Source organism: Anastrepha obliqua, chromosome 1 (assembly GCF_027943255.1).
Source record: "Anastrepha obliqua isolate idAnaObli1 chromosome 1, idAnaObli1_1.0, whole genome shotgun sequence".
In the NCBI taxonomy this organism is placed as follows: domain Eukaryota; kingdom Metazoa; phylum Arthropoda; class Insecta; order Diptera; family Tephritidae; genus Anastrepha; species Anastrepha obliqua.
In genome coordinates, this window is record NC_072892.1 from 67,697,294 (window position 1) to 67,717,118 (window position 19,825).

General features: G+C 35.5%; 1 protein-coding gene and 1 non-coding gene across 2 annotated transcripts in view; both read right to left on the reverse strand.

Moving 5' to 3' along the window:
* Window positions 1-406: 406 nt before the first annotated feature.
* Window positions 407-19,825, reverse strand: part of LOC129253438 (uncharacterized) — a 179,811-nt gene continuing 160,392 nt past the window's right edge. Inside the window, exon 3 of the mRNA XM_054891812.1 lies at window positions 407-525. Coding sequence (XP_054747787.1) covers window positions 407-525 — 119 coding nt within the window. The remainder of the gene's footprint in view (window positions 526-19,825) is intronic.
* Trnav-uac (transfer RNA valine (anticodon UAC)) lies at window positions 5,374-5,446 on the reverse strand. Its single transcript has one exon. It is a non-coding gene; the product is annotated as a tRNA-Val (tRNA).

Here is a 19,825-nt window from a genome sequence, read left to right on the forward strand (position 1 = left end):
ACATTTCCCCGAAACGGTTTATCAGTTTACTAGGGAAGAAATCACGTAGTAGCGCCATAGTCTCTCTGATCGTGAGCGTCAGCACGACGCCTGAAACCATATGTGTGTACTTAAGGAAGAATGTATCTCATTATTGGCAGAAAATAAAAGCTCGGCATATGCGGATAAGAGACAAGACTGAGCTTGAAAATACACACCCAGCCATTACTTTGGGTCTGTGAAGTTACTGCTGATGTTTTACTAATGGGTTCTCTCTTTTAAGTGACCAATAGCGGCTCGAACTTATCGCTCAGAAGTTTTTCCCAAATTGTAATCGCCAGCCATAACCACTTGCCCGATTTTAAATTTGAAGAGGGTACTACAAGATCCTTCCTCAATATTTCGAACACAAATATTTTTGGAAGGCTCAGAAGTCATACGATTCATTGGCCAAGAAATGCGCTTCATCAACATTTTCGTCTTCACCTTCATCTCCATCTGCATTTTCATCTTTATCTTCACCTTTATCTTCATATTTATCTTCATCTTCAATTCATTTTTATCTTTATCTTTATTCTTTGCTTATCTGCATATGCACTTTCACCTTTGTCTTACTTTGAGTATTTAAATTTAACCTTTACCTTTATCCCTGTCATAGTCTCAACCTCAAACCTCTCCACAACACATTCCTTAAATTCGGTTTCACTATTGCAGCATACATGTCGCAGCATTTTTCATTAGTGTCAAATTTCAACTAAGATTTTCGCTTCATATTAAATTTGAAAACTAATTAATTTTATTCAGCCCGAAGGCAAGCAAAAGGTTTCATGTCCTTAGGTCTGTTGATAAAAAAGAAATTCAAATATAAAAAACTGTATTCATAAAAAATATTCATGAAGAAAACAGAAACTCCTTATAAAATGCAAAATTAAAAGGAAAATAATCAACTTTTTCCAGTGTTCTGTGATGCATATGGAAAATTAAAAGTTCTATTCAGTAGATTGAGCTCTCGTATACCAGCATTGATGCATACAAACATAATACATACAGAACGCGACAAAAGATAGCACCGCAGCACTTGGACCAATTATGACCTTTGTTTAAGAGAGAAAAGACATAAATCCAAATTTCCAACTTTGTACAAAAATTAGAAAAGTTCAGCAAATTCGGCAACGAGACCTCAACCTTTTACTTTATTGTACTTAAATTTGCTAAACTAAAGCTGCGTACCAGGCACTCTTCGTAGAGACGCTAAGAAAATAAACTGCAGAATTGTGATGAAAAATTTGTGGTTTTTTTTTTTTAAATTTTTGTATAAAGTTTTAAATTTGGATTTATTTCCTTTTTGTTAGGCAATAAGCTATACTTTTGAAAAAATTGTGTTAAACATTCAAAAGAAAAAATAGTCAAAGCTGCTGAAAATGTTGAGGTCTTAGCGGTTTGTCGCAGATTGTAGATGCGTAAATGCGTTGTTCATTAAAAAGGAATTTGATTCAATTAAATCGGCAATTGAATGTCGAAGGTAAAGAGAGGCGGGAAGGAGTGAGAATAAAATAAAGAAACTTTAATTAGCTCACTTAAAATGCAAATTGTGTAAAATACACAGGCACACACATACGCACAAGCGGAACAACGCACGCACAGCCACCCAGAGAACAGACGAGCACGCAATAATAATTACAACAATTACAACACCATAACATCAGTACTTACGCGCATAATAGTAAATATGAAACGTAAATGGTGCGGCAAAGTGGAGCAAAGGGCAAAGTTTTACATAAAAATTTACCTATACACATACATACATACATAATGCCTTTGCATACTTACACATTTACATGATATACGTCTGCGTACATTTACTTTGTGTGGGTCGCAACGACAAAACGTCAATGCTGGCATATGCCATTTTAAAATCATCTCCACACACAGATGCATACGTTGATGTGTGTACACTCCCACACACATCCACCGAAGCACCAATTTATAAATTTATGTATGCGCTACTTGGCAAGGAATTTCACGCACTCGCAAAACTAGCAGTAGCAACAAGTTCAACGAGAGGAGTGGCAGGAAATATGTCCAATTTTCAGGCAAATTTTCGGGAATAAATTATAAAATTCTTATTTGGTATGCCATTTGATTGCGGTGCGGGTATGCAACTCATTTCCATACTTTGCCCACGGCCGTCGCTTCAGTCAGTGGGCAAATCAATTAGCACAGAAGTCATCATCGCAAGTAACTGAGCCATATGAATGTTTGTGAGTTGAAATTAATTTGGTAAATTAAGTTTAGAACTTTCACTTTGATGCAGGCAGTTCAACGGTATACAGTCATAGTCAAAATATTTGCAATTGTTTCGCGACCGAATGAGTTTTTGCGTGATTGGTATTCGGTGGATTCGGGTTCTAGCGAGCATCATGGAATATCAAATTACAAATTAAGTGGATTCTGCAATAAAAACGCTTGTCACAAAGATGGCTTAATCTTACGTTTTTATAAATATAAATATTGGTGTGTACACTTCTATTAGGTGTTTGGCGCGCGTCTTGCTGTTGTTCCATAAATGGACAAGCAAATCCATCTGCATCAAGACGCAACATCTAAATTGGAGAAGGAGCGCACCTGCTGAAGAATGAAGCGGCCATTGCTCTTTAACTTTTTATAGTCATTTGTTCACTTTTATTTATAAAAAACTTATAAACTTATAAAAAACTTGGAAAAAATGGTCGTGCCAGATTTTCGAAATATGAAAATAAATAAAAATTTGACTAAATGAGCCGCATTAATAGTATTTTTCAAGAAATACAGTAAAATGTAAAAATATTTTTGTTTGTAATGTAAACAGGAAATGGTGTTGACAGATTTTCGAAATATCAAAAAAAGAATTGTTTAAGGTAAATAAGCCGCATTAACGATATTTTTCAAGGAATGCAGTAAAGTCTAAAAAATGGAAACATATTGAAAAAATTGGCAGGATTGCCACCTATCGAAAAAATTAAAAAAAAATTAGAATACTGCCAACAACCGGAATGTCTTCGAAAGAAATATATACAGCATTGCCACCTATCAGAAAAACTAATAACAACGAAATAAATCGCTTTCTCTCATTTAAAAGTCACCGAAATCCATGTAAAATAATTGATATAAGATATTGAATAGTAGTAATAGCTACAATTATAGGATATGAATATAAACTTTTATAAATATTATATATTAATAAAAATAATAATTGGGCCAAAGAAATGGCAAGAAAAAATAAATAGATTCATTACTTACCAGTTGAACGCGACTTCAGTGCCACACGGACTTAAACATTGCCTATGTCCGTGCTATTGGCTAAAGGAATATATTGTTTAAATTTGGTTACAATCCGTTCCCTCGTTTAGGAGCCAAGTTTTAACAAAGAAAACGGCAACATTTGTATAAAATATTAAGGGAAATAAAAATACGAAGGGAATGCAAATAAGGATAACGAAAATATAGTTAAAATGAGAATTTCTAAAAATTAGTAATACCAGGACAACGCTGTTTTCAAGAAAATGAAATCGTCTATGAATTTGCCAACTGCGGATTAGCGGTTCTCCCATGGGGACCAGAGCCAATACTCGGAATCAGTTCTAAAGGAATCATGAAGTGGATCAGCGATTATGTAGATATGCAATTTGCATAATGAGCGATGGTCCAGTCTAGAACGCTGCAGAGCTGCAAAGTGTTTTATGACAAGCCCGAACGGAAAACTATTGAACTTTCTTCTAAAACTTTGTAGAAAAGACGTTCGGTTGACGATCGGTATTATTACAGGACACAATCCATGAGATCAGGATATGACCGCCATTGGAGTCTTTGACGACTCGATTTACCTGGCTAGCTTAGAGGAGGCGGATAGTACTGAACATTTTCTCTGTGACTGTCCTGCCTTTGCTAGAGTAAGGCTGGGAATTTTGGGTTCCGATGTCATGAGAATGAGTGAAATTCGAAGACTAGCTATATCTGTCTCTGTCTCTATCTCTCTTCTATCCTACCTCTATCTCTCTGTCACTTCTCTCCCTTCCTCCTTGACTGTCAACCCTCTTACTTTCCAAAGCTCTGACTTCGAAGGACTTTTTAGCTTGAGTGTTTTAGGAATTACCATTCTCTCGATGCTTCTTGGCTGACCTTTTTAAAAATTCAATTTGCATGTCTAAATAAACAAATATAAAAGAACGATGCCGAAGATTACTAAAAACATTTTCCAGTACATCACTTTTAAGCTACTATATGCACACAGGATTAAAATAATCTAATTGCAATTTTTTTGGAAATAAGTCTCATACATGAACAGTTAAGGCCTGTTTTCTCAAGTAGCTTACAAAAGCTTTTATCTGCCGTTTGTAAAAATTTTTTTCAGACCGAAAAAAAGTGCGTTTAAGGCAGGACAATATCTGCGAGACCCCCTAGTAATAAAATAAAAAACCTTTTCCAATTACAGTTTTTTTTGCCGACACTGTACACTTAAAGTCACACATACGCCATGTAATTTACCCGAAAGAATCCTTTGCACTCATTCATAGATACAAATGAACGCAGCAGCATAGCCATTTGCATCAAATTTTAATAATCCCAGCGGCATTTCTATATTAAATGCGGCGACCCGATTTGTCATGGCTCGCTAAGTCAACCGTGACAGCGCTGTGCCGCTGTTGTGAATATGTAAGTACACATACATATATTACATACTCCTATAATCATATCATATACAAATACATACGCAAATATGCATAATTCAATCAAATATACAATGAATGTTCGATGATGAAATTTCATGACCATCGTCGAATCAAAGCTTATTACGCACTTCATTCGCACGCATTCCATGTCACACACACTGGTATCACACATCCATACATACATCGGTACTGTTGCCAGGTGTCGATTGTAATGAAGTTGAGACTCATTAACCCGGCGCTGGCCTTATTAATGTAACAAATTCTCTTTTCCTAAAGGGTTTTGCACGCATGTATTTGTATGTATTAGTGTGGCAAAATATGCAAGATTCCTATTACAAATTATGCAAATGATTACATCAGTACGTGCATATTAAATGGTAACACTTCCGGATAAATGGACGTACATACATTCCTATAATATGCACCATTGGGAATTCACGGGACCCGTCCGTATTGTCCGAAAAACGCGCAGCGATTGGCAACCCGGAGGCAGTACAAATTTTGCAGGGGTTGCGCAATAGTTTGTCGGTATGTTGTATGTGAAATTTAAGCATGCAAAATATGCTTGGATACATTTAATTTTAATTTTTACTTTCCCTGCAAAACGTTGTTTTTAATAATTTCTGGCTAAAGAAACAGATATGAAATTAAAAAAAATTAAATTTTAATAAAAAATATTTCTGTCTGGTTCCATCCAGGGTCGAACTGGAGACCTTCTGCGTGTAAAGCAGACGTGATAACCGCTACACTATGGAACCACTTGAACAACTATTGCCAAACGCCAAGTAAGACGAGTGATAAGCTCATGTATAAGTAGTAGTGGATTGAGAGAGATGCGAAGAATGGTGAGAGTAAAGTATATAAAAGCATTTTGCCTAATTTTTGCACTTGAACAAATAACAATTAGCATCAAGCGGAGCGTAGAATAGAAAATACAATATGTGCATGTGGTAATACCAGAGAATGTTAATGCAATTCTCTGCTAATACTTAGTATTTTAACACGTCGGGAGACGTTTATGCTATGACTTTCAAATTTATTGAGAATCAATTCGAGTTGCCATTGTGAAGCGCTCGATTTGTGAAATCACACGTACTCGTACAATTTTTAATTGGTTTATTTTTGTTTTATTATTATAACAAGCATTTGATATTATTATATTAAAAGAGCTTGGAATTACAGTGAAACCTCGGTATAGCGAAAAACACCCAATTTGCAAAATTGTTGCTAAGTCACCTGAAAAAGCCTCGTCGTTGCGAAATTTTCTAGACAAAAATACGAAGAAATTTTGGATTATATTGACAGTTAAAGTCCCATTAACAAAAGCCTCTATACAACAAAGTGTAATGCGAATTTAGTGCACATTTTTAACCTTGGTTTACTTGTTGCCAAAATGAGTTACCCAATGAAGTGCAAGTTGATTTGCCTATGCGACAAAACTTTTGAATCTTTGAAAATTTCAAAATTACAAAATTACAAAATTTCTATATATGTATATAGGTACCAAGAAAAAGTTATTTGAGAATACAATATTTCTAATAGGGCTGCCATCTATCTAAAAACATTATTCAATTAAATATAATTGAAGTTAAATAAAATATGATACGATCGAGAAACGAGATTGGTTTAAAACGAAAGGTGCTTGAAGAAGTCGTATTCCACTAACATTTTTTAACAGAGTTGCCACCTTCTAAAATAAAAAGATTGTGTCCTACATATAGAAGAAAATAAATTCAATGAAATAATTAAGTTTATTAAAATTTTGCAACATAGATATCAAAGTAAGGATCATGTAAGGTGCATGTAACATTTGGTGTTAATACGATTTAGAGTAAAAGGGTTGCCACCTACATGAAATATTATTCTGAGTTAAATGTGTAAATTAGTTAAAATATTGAGATGTGGGTATCAAAAGAAAGTTATTTGAGAATAAGATATTTATAATAGGGTTGCCAACTGCTTAAACATTTTAATTTAAGTAAATATAACATTAGTTAAATAAAATACGATAAGAAGGACATAAAAAGAAAGGTGCTTGAGGAAGTCTTCATTCACACATATCTGAACAGGATTGCCATCTGTGAAATATGAAATAATTGGGTTGTTTTCTACATATGTATATAAGGAAATACATTGAATAAAAAGTAAACACATTAAAATATTCCAATATAGATATCAAAGTAAGGATCATGTAAAGTGCATTTAAAATTTGAAAATAAAAGGGTTGCCATATATATAAAATATAATTTTGAGCTAAATATGTAAATATGTTATGTAAAATATTTAAATATGGCCATCAAAAGAAAGCTGTTTAAGAATAAAATATCTCTCACAGGGTTGCCAACTATCTATTAAATTAAATTTAATTACAAAAGATATAAGTTAAATAAATTATTACAAAATTTTTATAAAACGAAAGGTGCTTGAGGAAGTCCTATTCCACGCACAATTTTTAGTAGTGCTGCCACCTATGAAATTAAAAGGTTACGCAAAAGGTTGCCATTGTTTTTTATTTATTTATTAAGTAAATAATCTATCACATTATTATATAAGCGTATCAAGTGAGATGTGTTGTAAGCAACATTAATCCAAAAATATTTCTAATTAGGATTATTACCATATTTGTGAAATAAAATTTTTTTAAATAAATATTTAACCAGTTCACCACAATATTACGATATATAAGTACCAAAAGACGAATCATATGGAATAGAATTGAACCCTTTTTATTAAAAAATTTAGATTAAGTTCAAATTTGAAGGGATCTTGCCTGTACTGTAGGTCGGGAGATGAAACCGCCAAATATGTGCCGGCATCTTACACAGCAATGATGCATAGGCCGAGCAAATACCTGCGTAATCATATTTTACCAGAAGAGCGAATAAAACTCAGAAAATAGAACAAGTGCTAAACTTTATTGAGGAATTTCAGCCCAGAGAAATACTATGAATCCATTAAAAGGGCACACTAGATCTTTCAGGTGGCATTGCTAAATTCCCTCTTAAGAATTGCAACAAAATTTGAATAAAAATATTGCATCAATAAATAAGCAATTCCAAGATAAATTACAAAGAAGAGATAAAAGCGAAAGCCCCTAATAAACTTAAGTGCGGAGTAATAATGAAAAATAAAATGTCCTCGCAAAATTCTGTTAAAATAATGTATACTAAACATAATGGCAAGATATAGGCAAAGTGATGTCAAATAAATAATTAAAAAAAATATGTATTCCAATCACTTGTTTGCATGAATAATTCCAAATCAAATCAGCCAGTCAGACTTTTCAGAACAGCCACACCTCGGCTCGCATGATCCCCAGCGGTCAGCAGCATAACGCCGCCAATTAGCCATACCGAATCAGAAACCTGCGAATGAGAAGCAGACAAGGGTGTTTCCCGCCGTTACCGCCATCGTCACGGCTGCAGCCGACCGAGTTCAATGAACACACAAAGCGTTGAAGCGACTAAACAACGCCGCGTGTATGCTGAACTGGACACAAACAGTCTGTCTCAAAGACTTTCATACGTACGTACACACGTAGCTACGTGGCAGGGTTGAGGCAGAAAAATCAGAAAGTCAGCATGAAATAAATAATAACAATAATAACAACAACAACATTAGAATATTTAATTTGTTACACGAGAAGCGGCCTTTCTGGGTAGTCGCAGTCTGGGATGGTTCGATCAGGAGCACCTACCTACTACTCTACAGGTCAGTTGATGGCGTTGAAACTGCTTTTGACAATAAAGTGAGATTGTTGATATGATGAGCTGCTGGTTGTTACTTTAGGTGTTTATGAGCAGCAACGTCTGCTTTAATTTTTGCCAATAGATGAACTCTTCGTACTAACAACAAACGATGCCAAGTGAAAAGGTCAAATAAATGTGCGTCACCGGCGGCAATAATCATAGGTTGTCAACAAGAAGGCTGTAATGAAATTGTCTGATGATTCAAAGAAAACAATAATCAATTGTAAATTGCACATGCAGAGAAAACTAATCTGTTTGCACTGCTTTGGAATTTTAATGATTTTGAAAGCGAATTTCTATGAAAAAAATTGCAAATGGAAAAACGAATGAAATTTGCATGAAAATTGGTTGAAGAGACAAAAAAATTTAATTGAGAAAGAGAAACAAATAATTTTAAATAGTCATTAAGTTCACAATTAGTCTTAAGATATTCACAAAATCTTACAATACAAAGTTCATAAAAGTACTAACTTTTGCACAATCGGAGAAGTTTCGGCGCTTCAAATGTGCGGGGGACTCCATTGACTGATTTAATTTGGTCTTGTAAGTTCTTAGGTCACGACGTTTAGGCAATATTTACCACAATGTAGACTGAGAGACTAGGAATTCTTGTGAGCGGCGTGTAATCGACTGATTCGGCTGATTTTGAACTCAATCACGAACGGATGAAATATTTTTGGTACTGCGTTCCTTATTCTCTCCCTGGCATTGGAACACTCAATAGTGAATATGTTTACTCGAATTGATCCACTAAAGCACTTTTGAGGAGCATCTAATCCAGCATCTAATCCATAGTATAGTGGAGCAATTATTACGGCAAATTTAAACGATTTAAAGTTAAGCCCACCAACTCAGAATTTAGGAAGTAAATTTCTATGATTTCCAGACTTTACTAATCTTTGAATTTCATTAAAAAATATTAACCGTTTTTTTTTTTAAATACTAAATTTGAATTTGTATTTAAACAGTCTGTACTCAGCAGTGGCAAGGAAAGTGTTATTTCAATTCTATTTTGCTCTTAAAAATATTAAAATCGACGGGTGACTACCGCAGATTCTCACGGATTTTTTTGAAATTATTTAGAAATCTTTAAAAAAAATGTATCACTAGAATCAAAATGATGAGCTTTTCGATGCTTTTGAGAAATGCAGATCAAACTTCCAGGTGGTCATTGATCGATGCAAATCCTCGCTTTGTCCAAGCGGTACATTTCCAATCGTATTCCCTCTAAGAGGCCTCCGCGAAGGGAGGCATCTTGTCATGGTGCGGGGGCTTAATCGAATCATTAATCAGACCTTATCAAAGGATGGTAGTATGCCCGTTTATGTACATTCCAGTATTGAGCGAGTGCATTCCATTTCTATGGTTCGGGCTGCCTTTTTGAACGATGACTAAGTTCTGCCAATCGGAGGGGCAAGCGTCTTGAAAAAGCTCTGAGTTAGAACAAGGTGTAATACGACCCCTGCTGAGGTGAGTTTTAGCTGGGGACCCAGATTTAAAAAATAGCCCAGTCGCGAACGGAGTGCTCCGTATACCTGGCGACCTTCAATTCTATCTAGCTATCTAGCCTTACCTGTGTACACGGACTTTGTCCGCTACTCGTGGGACCAACAATGAGCGAGAATTCAAAAAAAGAAAAAAATGAACGTTGGTCCCCTTAAGCCTAGAGCGCGGCAGCGGTCAGACCGACAGTAACAGGAGGAAGAAAGGGCTGACTGAGTGCTGCAGGAGGCAGTGGAAGAGAGCAGAACTGGGAAATCCGGCCTCCAATAGTTTTACGGCGTGTGTTCTGGGGTCAACGGGTAGTTTTTGAAGAAGGGGCGTGGTAAACATGTTTAAGGATGTCCCGAAGTTAAATAGAAGAATTAGTGGAGTATTTTGCGAGTTGCTCGCCTTCAAACTCAAATTTAGGCCACCGGAGGTAGTCACAAAAAATTAAAAACAGTGGATTGGCGGGAGGTAAGCATTCATAGCGAAGCCGATAGCCAAGCGGCAATTAGGACTCTAGGCGCGTTGTGGGAGAGCTATAAATTAGCCTCACCTCGCTCCCGACCGCATCTGAATATCTCGTTTTTAGACTCATTTATGTTCCTGGTCACAGTGGCATAGCTGGGCTGGCGGGAAATGACTGCACAAGCTTGTATCTGGTACAAAGCATTTAAAGATGACCCCATATCCACGTCTTAAACGGACTCAAATATCGAACATTTTAAGAAAATTTAAGTAAACAGCCCACCATCAAGCGCATAACGGCCACATGGCATTCTATCATTCTTGCATAAGTGCAGGCACGAAATGATCCAGTAAACTTTTTTCTCTTTGCTCTGAAGGGCCTGAACTGTAATACTTGCTGCGAGGACGCTTATAACTTATTAGCCTACCGTCACATTCACCTACCCGCGCACATACTTGTTCTAGTTAAAAAGTGCAGATAGCTGCTGTTCCACACATTTTCTGTTTATATTTGCCATTTTTTCTGCATTGATGCGTTTAAACCATTCGCATAGCTGAGAAATATTTTAAATATTTACGCCGCTGAATTGACACACCTAAGTGGATGTGCGTGTGTTGGTGCATAAATACGCAGAAAATATAAAATATGTATAAGCATGTTTGTGAGCTCATACATTTATTACATAAAAGTTGTGTAGCAAACGCTATTGCGCGTCGTCGTCAAGGTTCAAGGTCATTGCGCCACCAACGAACGCAAACAGCGAAACACTTCAGCTAAACTTTTATACTAATTTTAAATTATGCGCGTGTGTATGTATGTTTACATATTTATATACGTGAAAAATCTTGCAATTTATGCGAAATTGAGTTATGTGTGCGCTTCCTCGTCAAACCGATGGGATTACTTTACCTTCAGATTCGCCTGCTTGTTGTTTGTTTTAATTTTGTTTTTATTTTTCATTTGACTTTATTTCTTTTCGCCTTTTTTCTTACTGAGAGTGCATTTGTGCGGCCCCTTAGGCATCTTTAACTCATTTGCAAAGCCTATACTTGGCAAAAAACAACCTTTTAATCTTTATATAATTTATGCTCGCATGCACTGCCTCGTTATTAATAATTTGCAAGCGCGCCTAAAAGCATGCCATTCGGAACAATACAAATGTGAATTTATGTTTGCGTTGTTTACAGGCGTGGTTTCACACAAACTTTGGGCAGGCTATTTTCTTTCGTTAAATCCCTGTCGTGTTTGTTGTACCAAGTATTTAACATGAAAAAAAATGTGAAACAAAAATTTTAAAAGGCATTCAATTTATTCATTTTTGTGTTAATTTGTTTTTCTCTCATTGTTGACAGTATCAATGGCTAAGAGGCTGCTTAAAATTTTGTAAATTTATGAGCTTTGTCAGACCACAAGTCTCATATTTTACGGGCTTCTTCATGCGTAAATTGAAAGTATTTTGGTAATTTCCAACTTTTTTTGGGCGTAAATTTGTATCATGGAAAGTTCACAAATGGGATTTATGGTTCAGAAATTTTTTTTATTAATTTTTATTTTTTACTTTAGTATCACCCTTTTCACTGATCAAAACCTAAATTTTGGAAAGCAATAATAAATAAATGATTTCAAGTTTCAAGTACACGGTGGCACAGTAATTCAATTACTCATCCAATTTTGTTTTTGACTAACCTTTTTACAAAATAAAAAAAAAAGTTTTTGAGTGATGGAAATCTTTATTTTAACCTTTGCGAGCTCTCTTAATTGTCTGTTTGTATACTGAAGCTGTCTAGTTAAAAAAAAACTTGCAAAAGTTATAAATCTTTTTATAAAAACATTTGGTTGATAATATGGCCATGGGAGCGCATACAAGGTGGCGCAAAATTAATAATTCAATTTTGTTTCTGAATAACTTCCTTACTAAATCAAAATTATTTTGAGTGATGGAAATCTTTACGCGCTCCATTGCGTGTCTGTTTGTAGAGCTGTCGAATACACAAGTGCCCAATATGGCACTTCATTTCCATTTCCAAAAATTATGAAACTTTCGATAAAAAAAATAAATAATTGGCGCGTACACGTCTATTAGGTGTTTAGCCGAACTCCTCTTTCTATTTCCGGAGCGCGTTTTGATGTTGTGCCACAAATCTTCCGATAAGGTGACTAATTTTGCGCCACCTTGCATAACACAGTGCAATAAATTTTTAGTTGAAAAAAAACACATAAAAAATCGACGGTATCGATACTCTCTAGTATAGTTTAATTCCAGGAAATCTGCGCTTCAAGTTCCTCATAGGCTTGTCACGATTTTTCAAAAGAACTTCGAAGTTTTGTTTAAATCTATTATCACACCATTACTTCATACCCCTACGATTTCTTTTCAAAATTATAAATGCTCCACTCCTTTTTTAAAATATTGTTCCTACTACAACAAAAATTATATATCACGAAATTTCAAACTTTGTATACAATTTTTTAAAATTTCATCAAAACTCTCAACCACAAAATCTGTAAGCAGTTTCATAGCCCATTGCATTTTAGTATAACTAATTTTAGTGCAAATTTTAAATTTTGATTTTTGACAATTTTTTCGCTGGAGGGTCATGCCTTTCCTTTTATAAAAAGTATGCACTTGCATAAAAGAACTCTCGTACGCAGGCTTAAAATACATCACGCAGCTCTTCAATGTCATTCTACGGATTCTGTTCCAAAGCAATTCAAAATCGCTGAAATGATTCTACTCTCCAAGCCTGGTAAGCGACTAGAAGCTGTTACGTGTTACACACCGATTAGTCCTCCCCCAATCTTATCAATCGTATCTTCTATTAGCGTGACTTAAGCCAAAACTAAAGCACGTAACGCACGCAAACACGGAACAAGTTCCACAAGGAACAAGTCCAAAATAAAAAAGACTGAGCTTAAATAGAAACGACAGGAGCTTCATTCTGATAACTTCGAGTTTATTTGTACAAAATAGTCGTCTCTGGCCTCGATACATTGTTTTACACGATCTAAAAGCTTTTCGAAAGAGTGTCTCATGCCATTGGCCGGAATGTCCTTCGGGTACAAGCCTTTTGAATGGCCTCTACGGACGCAATACGTTTTCCTTACATGGCCAAATGCAATTTCCCAAATAGGTAAAAGTCACAGTGAGTCACATTAGGCGAGTACGGTGAGCGATTGATGGTTAAAATGCGATTTCTAGTCAAAAAATCACTCACAAAAGTGGATCGATGAGATGGTGCATTATCATGCAAGCTTCCTCCTTCGCGGTATTCGGGGCGAATTTGACGAATGCGAGGCATAACACTAAAATAGAAAATTACATTGACGGTTTGGACCGTTGGCACGAACTCCTTGTGGACAATTTCATTGGAATAGTAAAAACAAAGCGCCCATTTGATTTTTGACTTCTGAAAATTCGATTTTTCGGGTGCTGGCTCGTGCGGGGCCTTCCGATCGGCACTTTGACGTTTAGTCTCAGGTTCATATTGAAAACACCACGTTTGATCTCCAATTTCAATGTTGTAAAGGAAGTTCTCGTCGTTTCTCGCCTCTTTAATGAGATCTTTCGAATGTTGAATTCTGAGCCTCAGTTAACTTATACGGAATTAAACGTGCACAGACCTTTCGTAAGCGCAAATGATCAGTTAAAATGCGATATATCGATGTTTTGGAGATATTCCAACCCGATTCCATGAACTTCAACGATAATTTCGGTTCATTTTTGATAAATTTACGAACAATTTCGATGAAGTTTTCGGTGATTACTGATTTTGGGTGGCCCGTATGTTCATTGTCATTTATGTCCTCACAACCATCTGTGAAACGTGTAAACCACTCATGAACTCTGCCACGAGATAGACAATCATTGCTATAAACTTTTTTCATCAATTCATATGTTTCATGAATGTTTCGTCATGAGCCCGATTTTTTGAAATTTACATTGATTGGTAATAATAATCATCGCGAAATACTTGTAGAAAATAAAAAGCAATATGCGGCAGTAAAACAGTGAAACATTTGTGCCCATTTGGTCCGAAAGTCATCACTTGCTTCTGAGAGTAAAACTACTTCTGCTATTAAATAGTCGTTTCATGTGATCCTATTAGTCCAACTGGCGCGAACTGCGCTGCAAACTCCAGTAGTATAAACCGCACACGACCGACCGGACAACCTACAAATATTTTACGAGCGGCAACATGAAAGTAGATATATTTAATATATGTATGTTAGGGCGAGTCGATTTAAAAATCGCTCATTGCTCTGTGAAAATCGTATTCTAGGGATCAAAATAAGAAACTTTGCCGAAGGAACAATACCTCTAAAACGAATTCTGATGTCCCCCAATTTGGGTCGAACGAAAAAATCCCACTTTGACTACAATTCATGACAGTTCATTCGAGAGATGTTCTTCATCAGCAAGTGCGGAACACATTTTAAATGCAATTATATAAATTAAAAAACAAAATCTTTTTTAACAAATTAAAACAAAAATTAAAAAAGAAAACTAAAAAATTAAACAAAAATAAAAAATTAAAAATTAACATTTTCTTATTTCTTTTTTTTTTTTTGAATTTTTTAAATTTATTTTTTATTTTTATTTTAAAACGTTAACTATTTTATTTTTTTAATTTTTTTATTTATTTTTTTTTTTTTTTTTTACTTTTTTAATTTATTTCTACTTTATTTTTTATTTTATTTTGTTTTTACCTTTTTCAAATTTTTATTTATTTTTATTTATTTATTTTTTATTTTTGAAATGTGCCAGTCAAATTTCAGCTATTGAATTTTTACTCGGATTAAAAAATATTTTGCCCCCCCTTTTTTACTTGAAATATATCCCGAAATCTCGGCAATAAAATTCCCCCTAATATTAGCATCCCTAGTAAGAGCATACATACATAAGCAGAATCCATGAAAAAATAATAAATGCAATATTATTTGGTTCAATATTGCGCAAACAACGCACAGACAACTTTGACGACTGGGCGAAAAAAGAATATAACATCCATGGGAGCTGCATTCAAATCGAATCGAATCAAATTAAATTGAAATCAAATGCAACATTGATGGGGCTGGTGAAGAACAACAAATCGAGATCAATGACATTTTCAGTTAAGCCACGAAGTCACGCATGCTCACATATACATATATGCATGTGCGTGCGAATGTATGCATACAAGAAAATATTTATATTATGGTTTTACACGTGTGTGTATGCATTTGGATTTTTATATGGGTTTGTTTGTTTATAATAACGGTGGTGAATCTATAAACTTGAGGCACTTCAAAAGTACGAAGACTCAGTCGCTCAAGTCAAATAATTTCTAGTGATTGACATGTACATACATATGTTTGTATGTGGATATTAAGTTTTAAAATTTTTGCAGAAGAAAATGAATACATTTCATAGCAGACATGGGGTCGGTGCAGACAGAATTCTACCTAAATAATCGCAGGTGCCCTTTGATTGACGTCTCAGGCGCTGTGCGAAGTGATCCTTCATATTCCACCCATTGATATATATCTTAAAGAGATAGCGGCCAAATCTGCTTCCGAGACTAAAGCAGCAGACACTTCTACTATCTGTGGAACACTTGCAAGACTCATCAAAAAATGACTATCTGGTTCCCAAGTTAGATCTGAACAAATTCTATAAAATACGAATACCTACAGACTAGTGTGGCGTCTTCCAAGCTAAGATCAACGCAATAGACAGAGCAGCAAAAACGATACGTCTAATGGACTTACCTGAAACAAACCTCACCATTTTTATTAATAGTCGAGCAGCGACCTAGTCACTGGCCTCAACGCGCATCAATTCAAGATTTTTTTAATAAATGCCGGCGGTCGCACTCGCTTATCCATCAACATAATACCAAACTTTGTTCGCTTACCGGCCACTCAGAAAGGGAGGGAAATGGAAGAGCGGATGAGGGTGCGAGGAAAGGCTCTGAGCTTGACCTAAAATGAGCGGTAGAGGACATAACCATTCCTCTAAACGAGCTATATACCGTCATTAGCTTGAGCGTAATCGCGGAACCAATAGAAGAGGGTCTCTGACTACTAACTGAAGGATCTCCAAAGCGCTCTGACCTAAAACTGAATCTTAAAAGAACAAAATGTTTGCTTACATTCAACAGATCGACTACCAGCATTCTCACTGGAGTTATAATGGGCCACTGCACTAGTGGTACCCTAGCCAATAGAATGGGTGGGCATCACAATGACTTCTCAAGGAGTTGTAGAGATGAAAATGAAATTGAATCAGTACATCACCTCGTCTGTAAAAGCCCTGTACTTCAAAGTTGTCGTATCTTGGCGATTATTTCTTTAAAGGCCTTGGAAATTTGCAAAATGGCACACCAGAGGGACTAGTTACCTTCTTAAAAAGATCTAAGTGGTTTAAGCAACTAAGTTAGGAGAGGGAAATCAAATGCAGGTACCACAATCAGTCTGAGGGCCACCGAGTGTATTGTCTTAGACAAGCAACCTGGCTAACCTAAGCTAATCTATAGCAGATTTGGTTACGATAGAAACTCATATTAGGTACAGAAATTCCTACATCTGTATGTTAAAGTGTTTTTATTACCCCGTAATCGCAATCACAATTTATCACCCTCAGTGTATCAAAAAATGTTTTTATTAGTTTGGGAAAATTTATGTCATAAAATTTATAAAAGTACCCAAACAATAGACATGTACGAGCTCTAATAAAATAATAAAATCACAAAGCAGTTAGCTCACACAAATATTGAACTGCCGCCGAAAAATCTGCGAAATCACAGACGTTATTTTATTGGTTCTTTTTAAGTGCTTTGCATGGCAAATACATTTAAGCAAATATGCAAGCAATGACATACAAATAAATAATTTTGAAGAGGAGGTAGTAAAATTTCTGTTTATAATTTTTAAGTTTTTTTTTTGTACTGTTTTATTTCGCTTTCACACTTTTATCTTCATTTCCGCCTGAAGGATTTGATTAGTGGCACTGCATATCTTTTTGGTTTTTTTTTCGCGGAGAGGTTGAGCTAAAAATTTCTTCTGCATATCTTAACAATAATAATATTGTTAATAATAAAACATTGACAGGTTTATTCCAGCATTTTTTCCTACAATCTGTAGCGAGTTCTTCAAATAAAGAACCATGAAATTCTATATATTTCGCCACTGAGTGGCTTGTAAGCAGAAATGCACTTGAAGAATTAGCTCCAATCAGCCTATAGGTATCTTAAATTTTTGGAGTGAATCTGGATCAACAAGTTGAAGTGTCTTTAAAAGTTGAAGTTATGCAAGGTGGTGCAAAACTAATCATCCTGCCGGAAGATTTATAATTTTTGCAAATGGAGTCGTACGTCAATCATATTTGGCACTTGTGAACTAAATAAGTAATGGAGCGCGATAAGATTAATATTTAGGTTTGCATCACTCAAAATCATTTTATTTTATTTTATTTATTTTTATTTGGTAAAAAAGTTATTCAAAAACAAAATTGGAGGAATAATTTTGCGCCACCTTGCATGAATCGGATGGAAAGGTATCAGCATTAAGAAAGAATGCTACGCTAGATCTACGCTAACACTAAGCTTTGCCAGTGAGAGAAAAGAAAGAAAGAGAAAGGGGCACGAGATGTGCACAGAAAAGTCGGATGTGGCTTTGAACACTTACTATAACATGGTGAAAAGATTTTTATTCGGTATTCGACTCTGAGCGAATTTGACAGAATCAGCTGTTGGGCTGACGTCACTTGGGATGTGTTTACAAAAAACTGAGATTGTGTTGGTGATATACGAAAAAAGTCAACCGATGACATTTCGTTGCCGTCTGAACAACGACTGATTGGACGAGTATGTGAATAAATGTGAAATGATCTTGCAGAATTCGGTTGCCGAATCTCCTAAACGACGTGGTAGGCGAAGTTCCCCTCAAAAGTTTCGCTTTCACCATAAATAAGCAGCAAACCTTGTGAATTTATCATTCTTGCACGATTCACAGGTAGCCGCTATCAAAATTTTAACACATTTGACACTTTCGCGGAAAAGCCGGCAAACATAGAGGCAGCACGACATTCCCCGTCATTAATTATTGCAACAAATATGACAAACCTGAAACTCCCGCAGCCAATTCGATATTACTTTACGGTTTCCTAATATTTGTGTCGCAATGAGTTTTAATTGTTTTAAAACTATGAATTACAGAAAGAAAAGAAGTTGCAGTTACTTTAGGCAAGCTCGAACATGCATTGACTCATTACATCTGAAAATATAGCAAGTGCCCCACCGAAACGTCTTACCAAACACTTTTGTCCGCGAAAGAATTGCGGCAGGGACGGATTTCTTGCCGTCGGTTATTTTTACGATTGCTGCGTCATTGGATTCATTTCTATTTTTCCTGGCAGATTGAAGACTTAGGATTGCTTTTCTGATTACTTGTTGACAATTTGTTTGTTTGTTAGCAACAGCAGGCAAATAACAAGTAAATAATCGATTTGCACAAGAATACCCGCAAAATATCAATAATTAAGAAAGAAGTTTTTTCTTTGTTGTAACAATGAGCTTCAACGAATTGCTTCACAAATAGAGCAAACGAAAAGATTTTACTACTAAATTAATTTTAGCCGTCGTGGGCCTGCAATTCTGTTTCGGGCCTATGTTATTATTTTACTTACTCGCCTTTTACTTACTCGACATCTGCCGTCAAAATGTCGTACTCAAAAATTGGAAAAATTTTAAATATTCTGCTCTCTCAGCAATCGCTAAGGATGCCTAAGGTTGCCTGCATGTCTTTTTCTTTTGTATATATATGTACATATATGATTGGCACGTACACGCTTTTTGAGTGTTTGGCCGAGCTCCTCCTCCTATTTGCGGTGTGCATCTTGATGTTGTTCCACAAATGGAGAGACCTACAGTTTCAAGCCGACTACGAACGGCAGATATTTTTATGAGGAGATTTTTCATGGCAGAAATACACTTGGGGGCTTGCCATAGCTTGCCGAAGGGCGATCACTATTATAAAAACACTTTTTCTTCATTTTGGTCTTTCACCGAGATTCGAACCCACGTTGTCTCTGGATTCCCAATGATAATCACGCAGCAACCCCTTCGGCTACGGCGGGGAAAAAGTTAGGAGTGGTGATGGAGAGAAATCAGCTATTTATGCAAATTATATAGGTTCAGGCAAAATATTTTTTTCTGTAATTATAGGTAAACTTTTAAAAACATCTAAGAAGTGTATTAAAAGTATTCAAAGGGAAAATATGAAAAGGGGAATATGACTTCACATGTCAGCTCTTATAACTTCATTTTTCGGGAATATTTGAAACTCGATTATATAAGCAAATAACATTCGTAAAAATACAAACTAAGATATTAGAATAAAACGAAAGTGTGATACTGGAATGCACTGAAGTTGACATTGAAATTCATGCAATATAA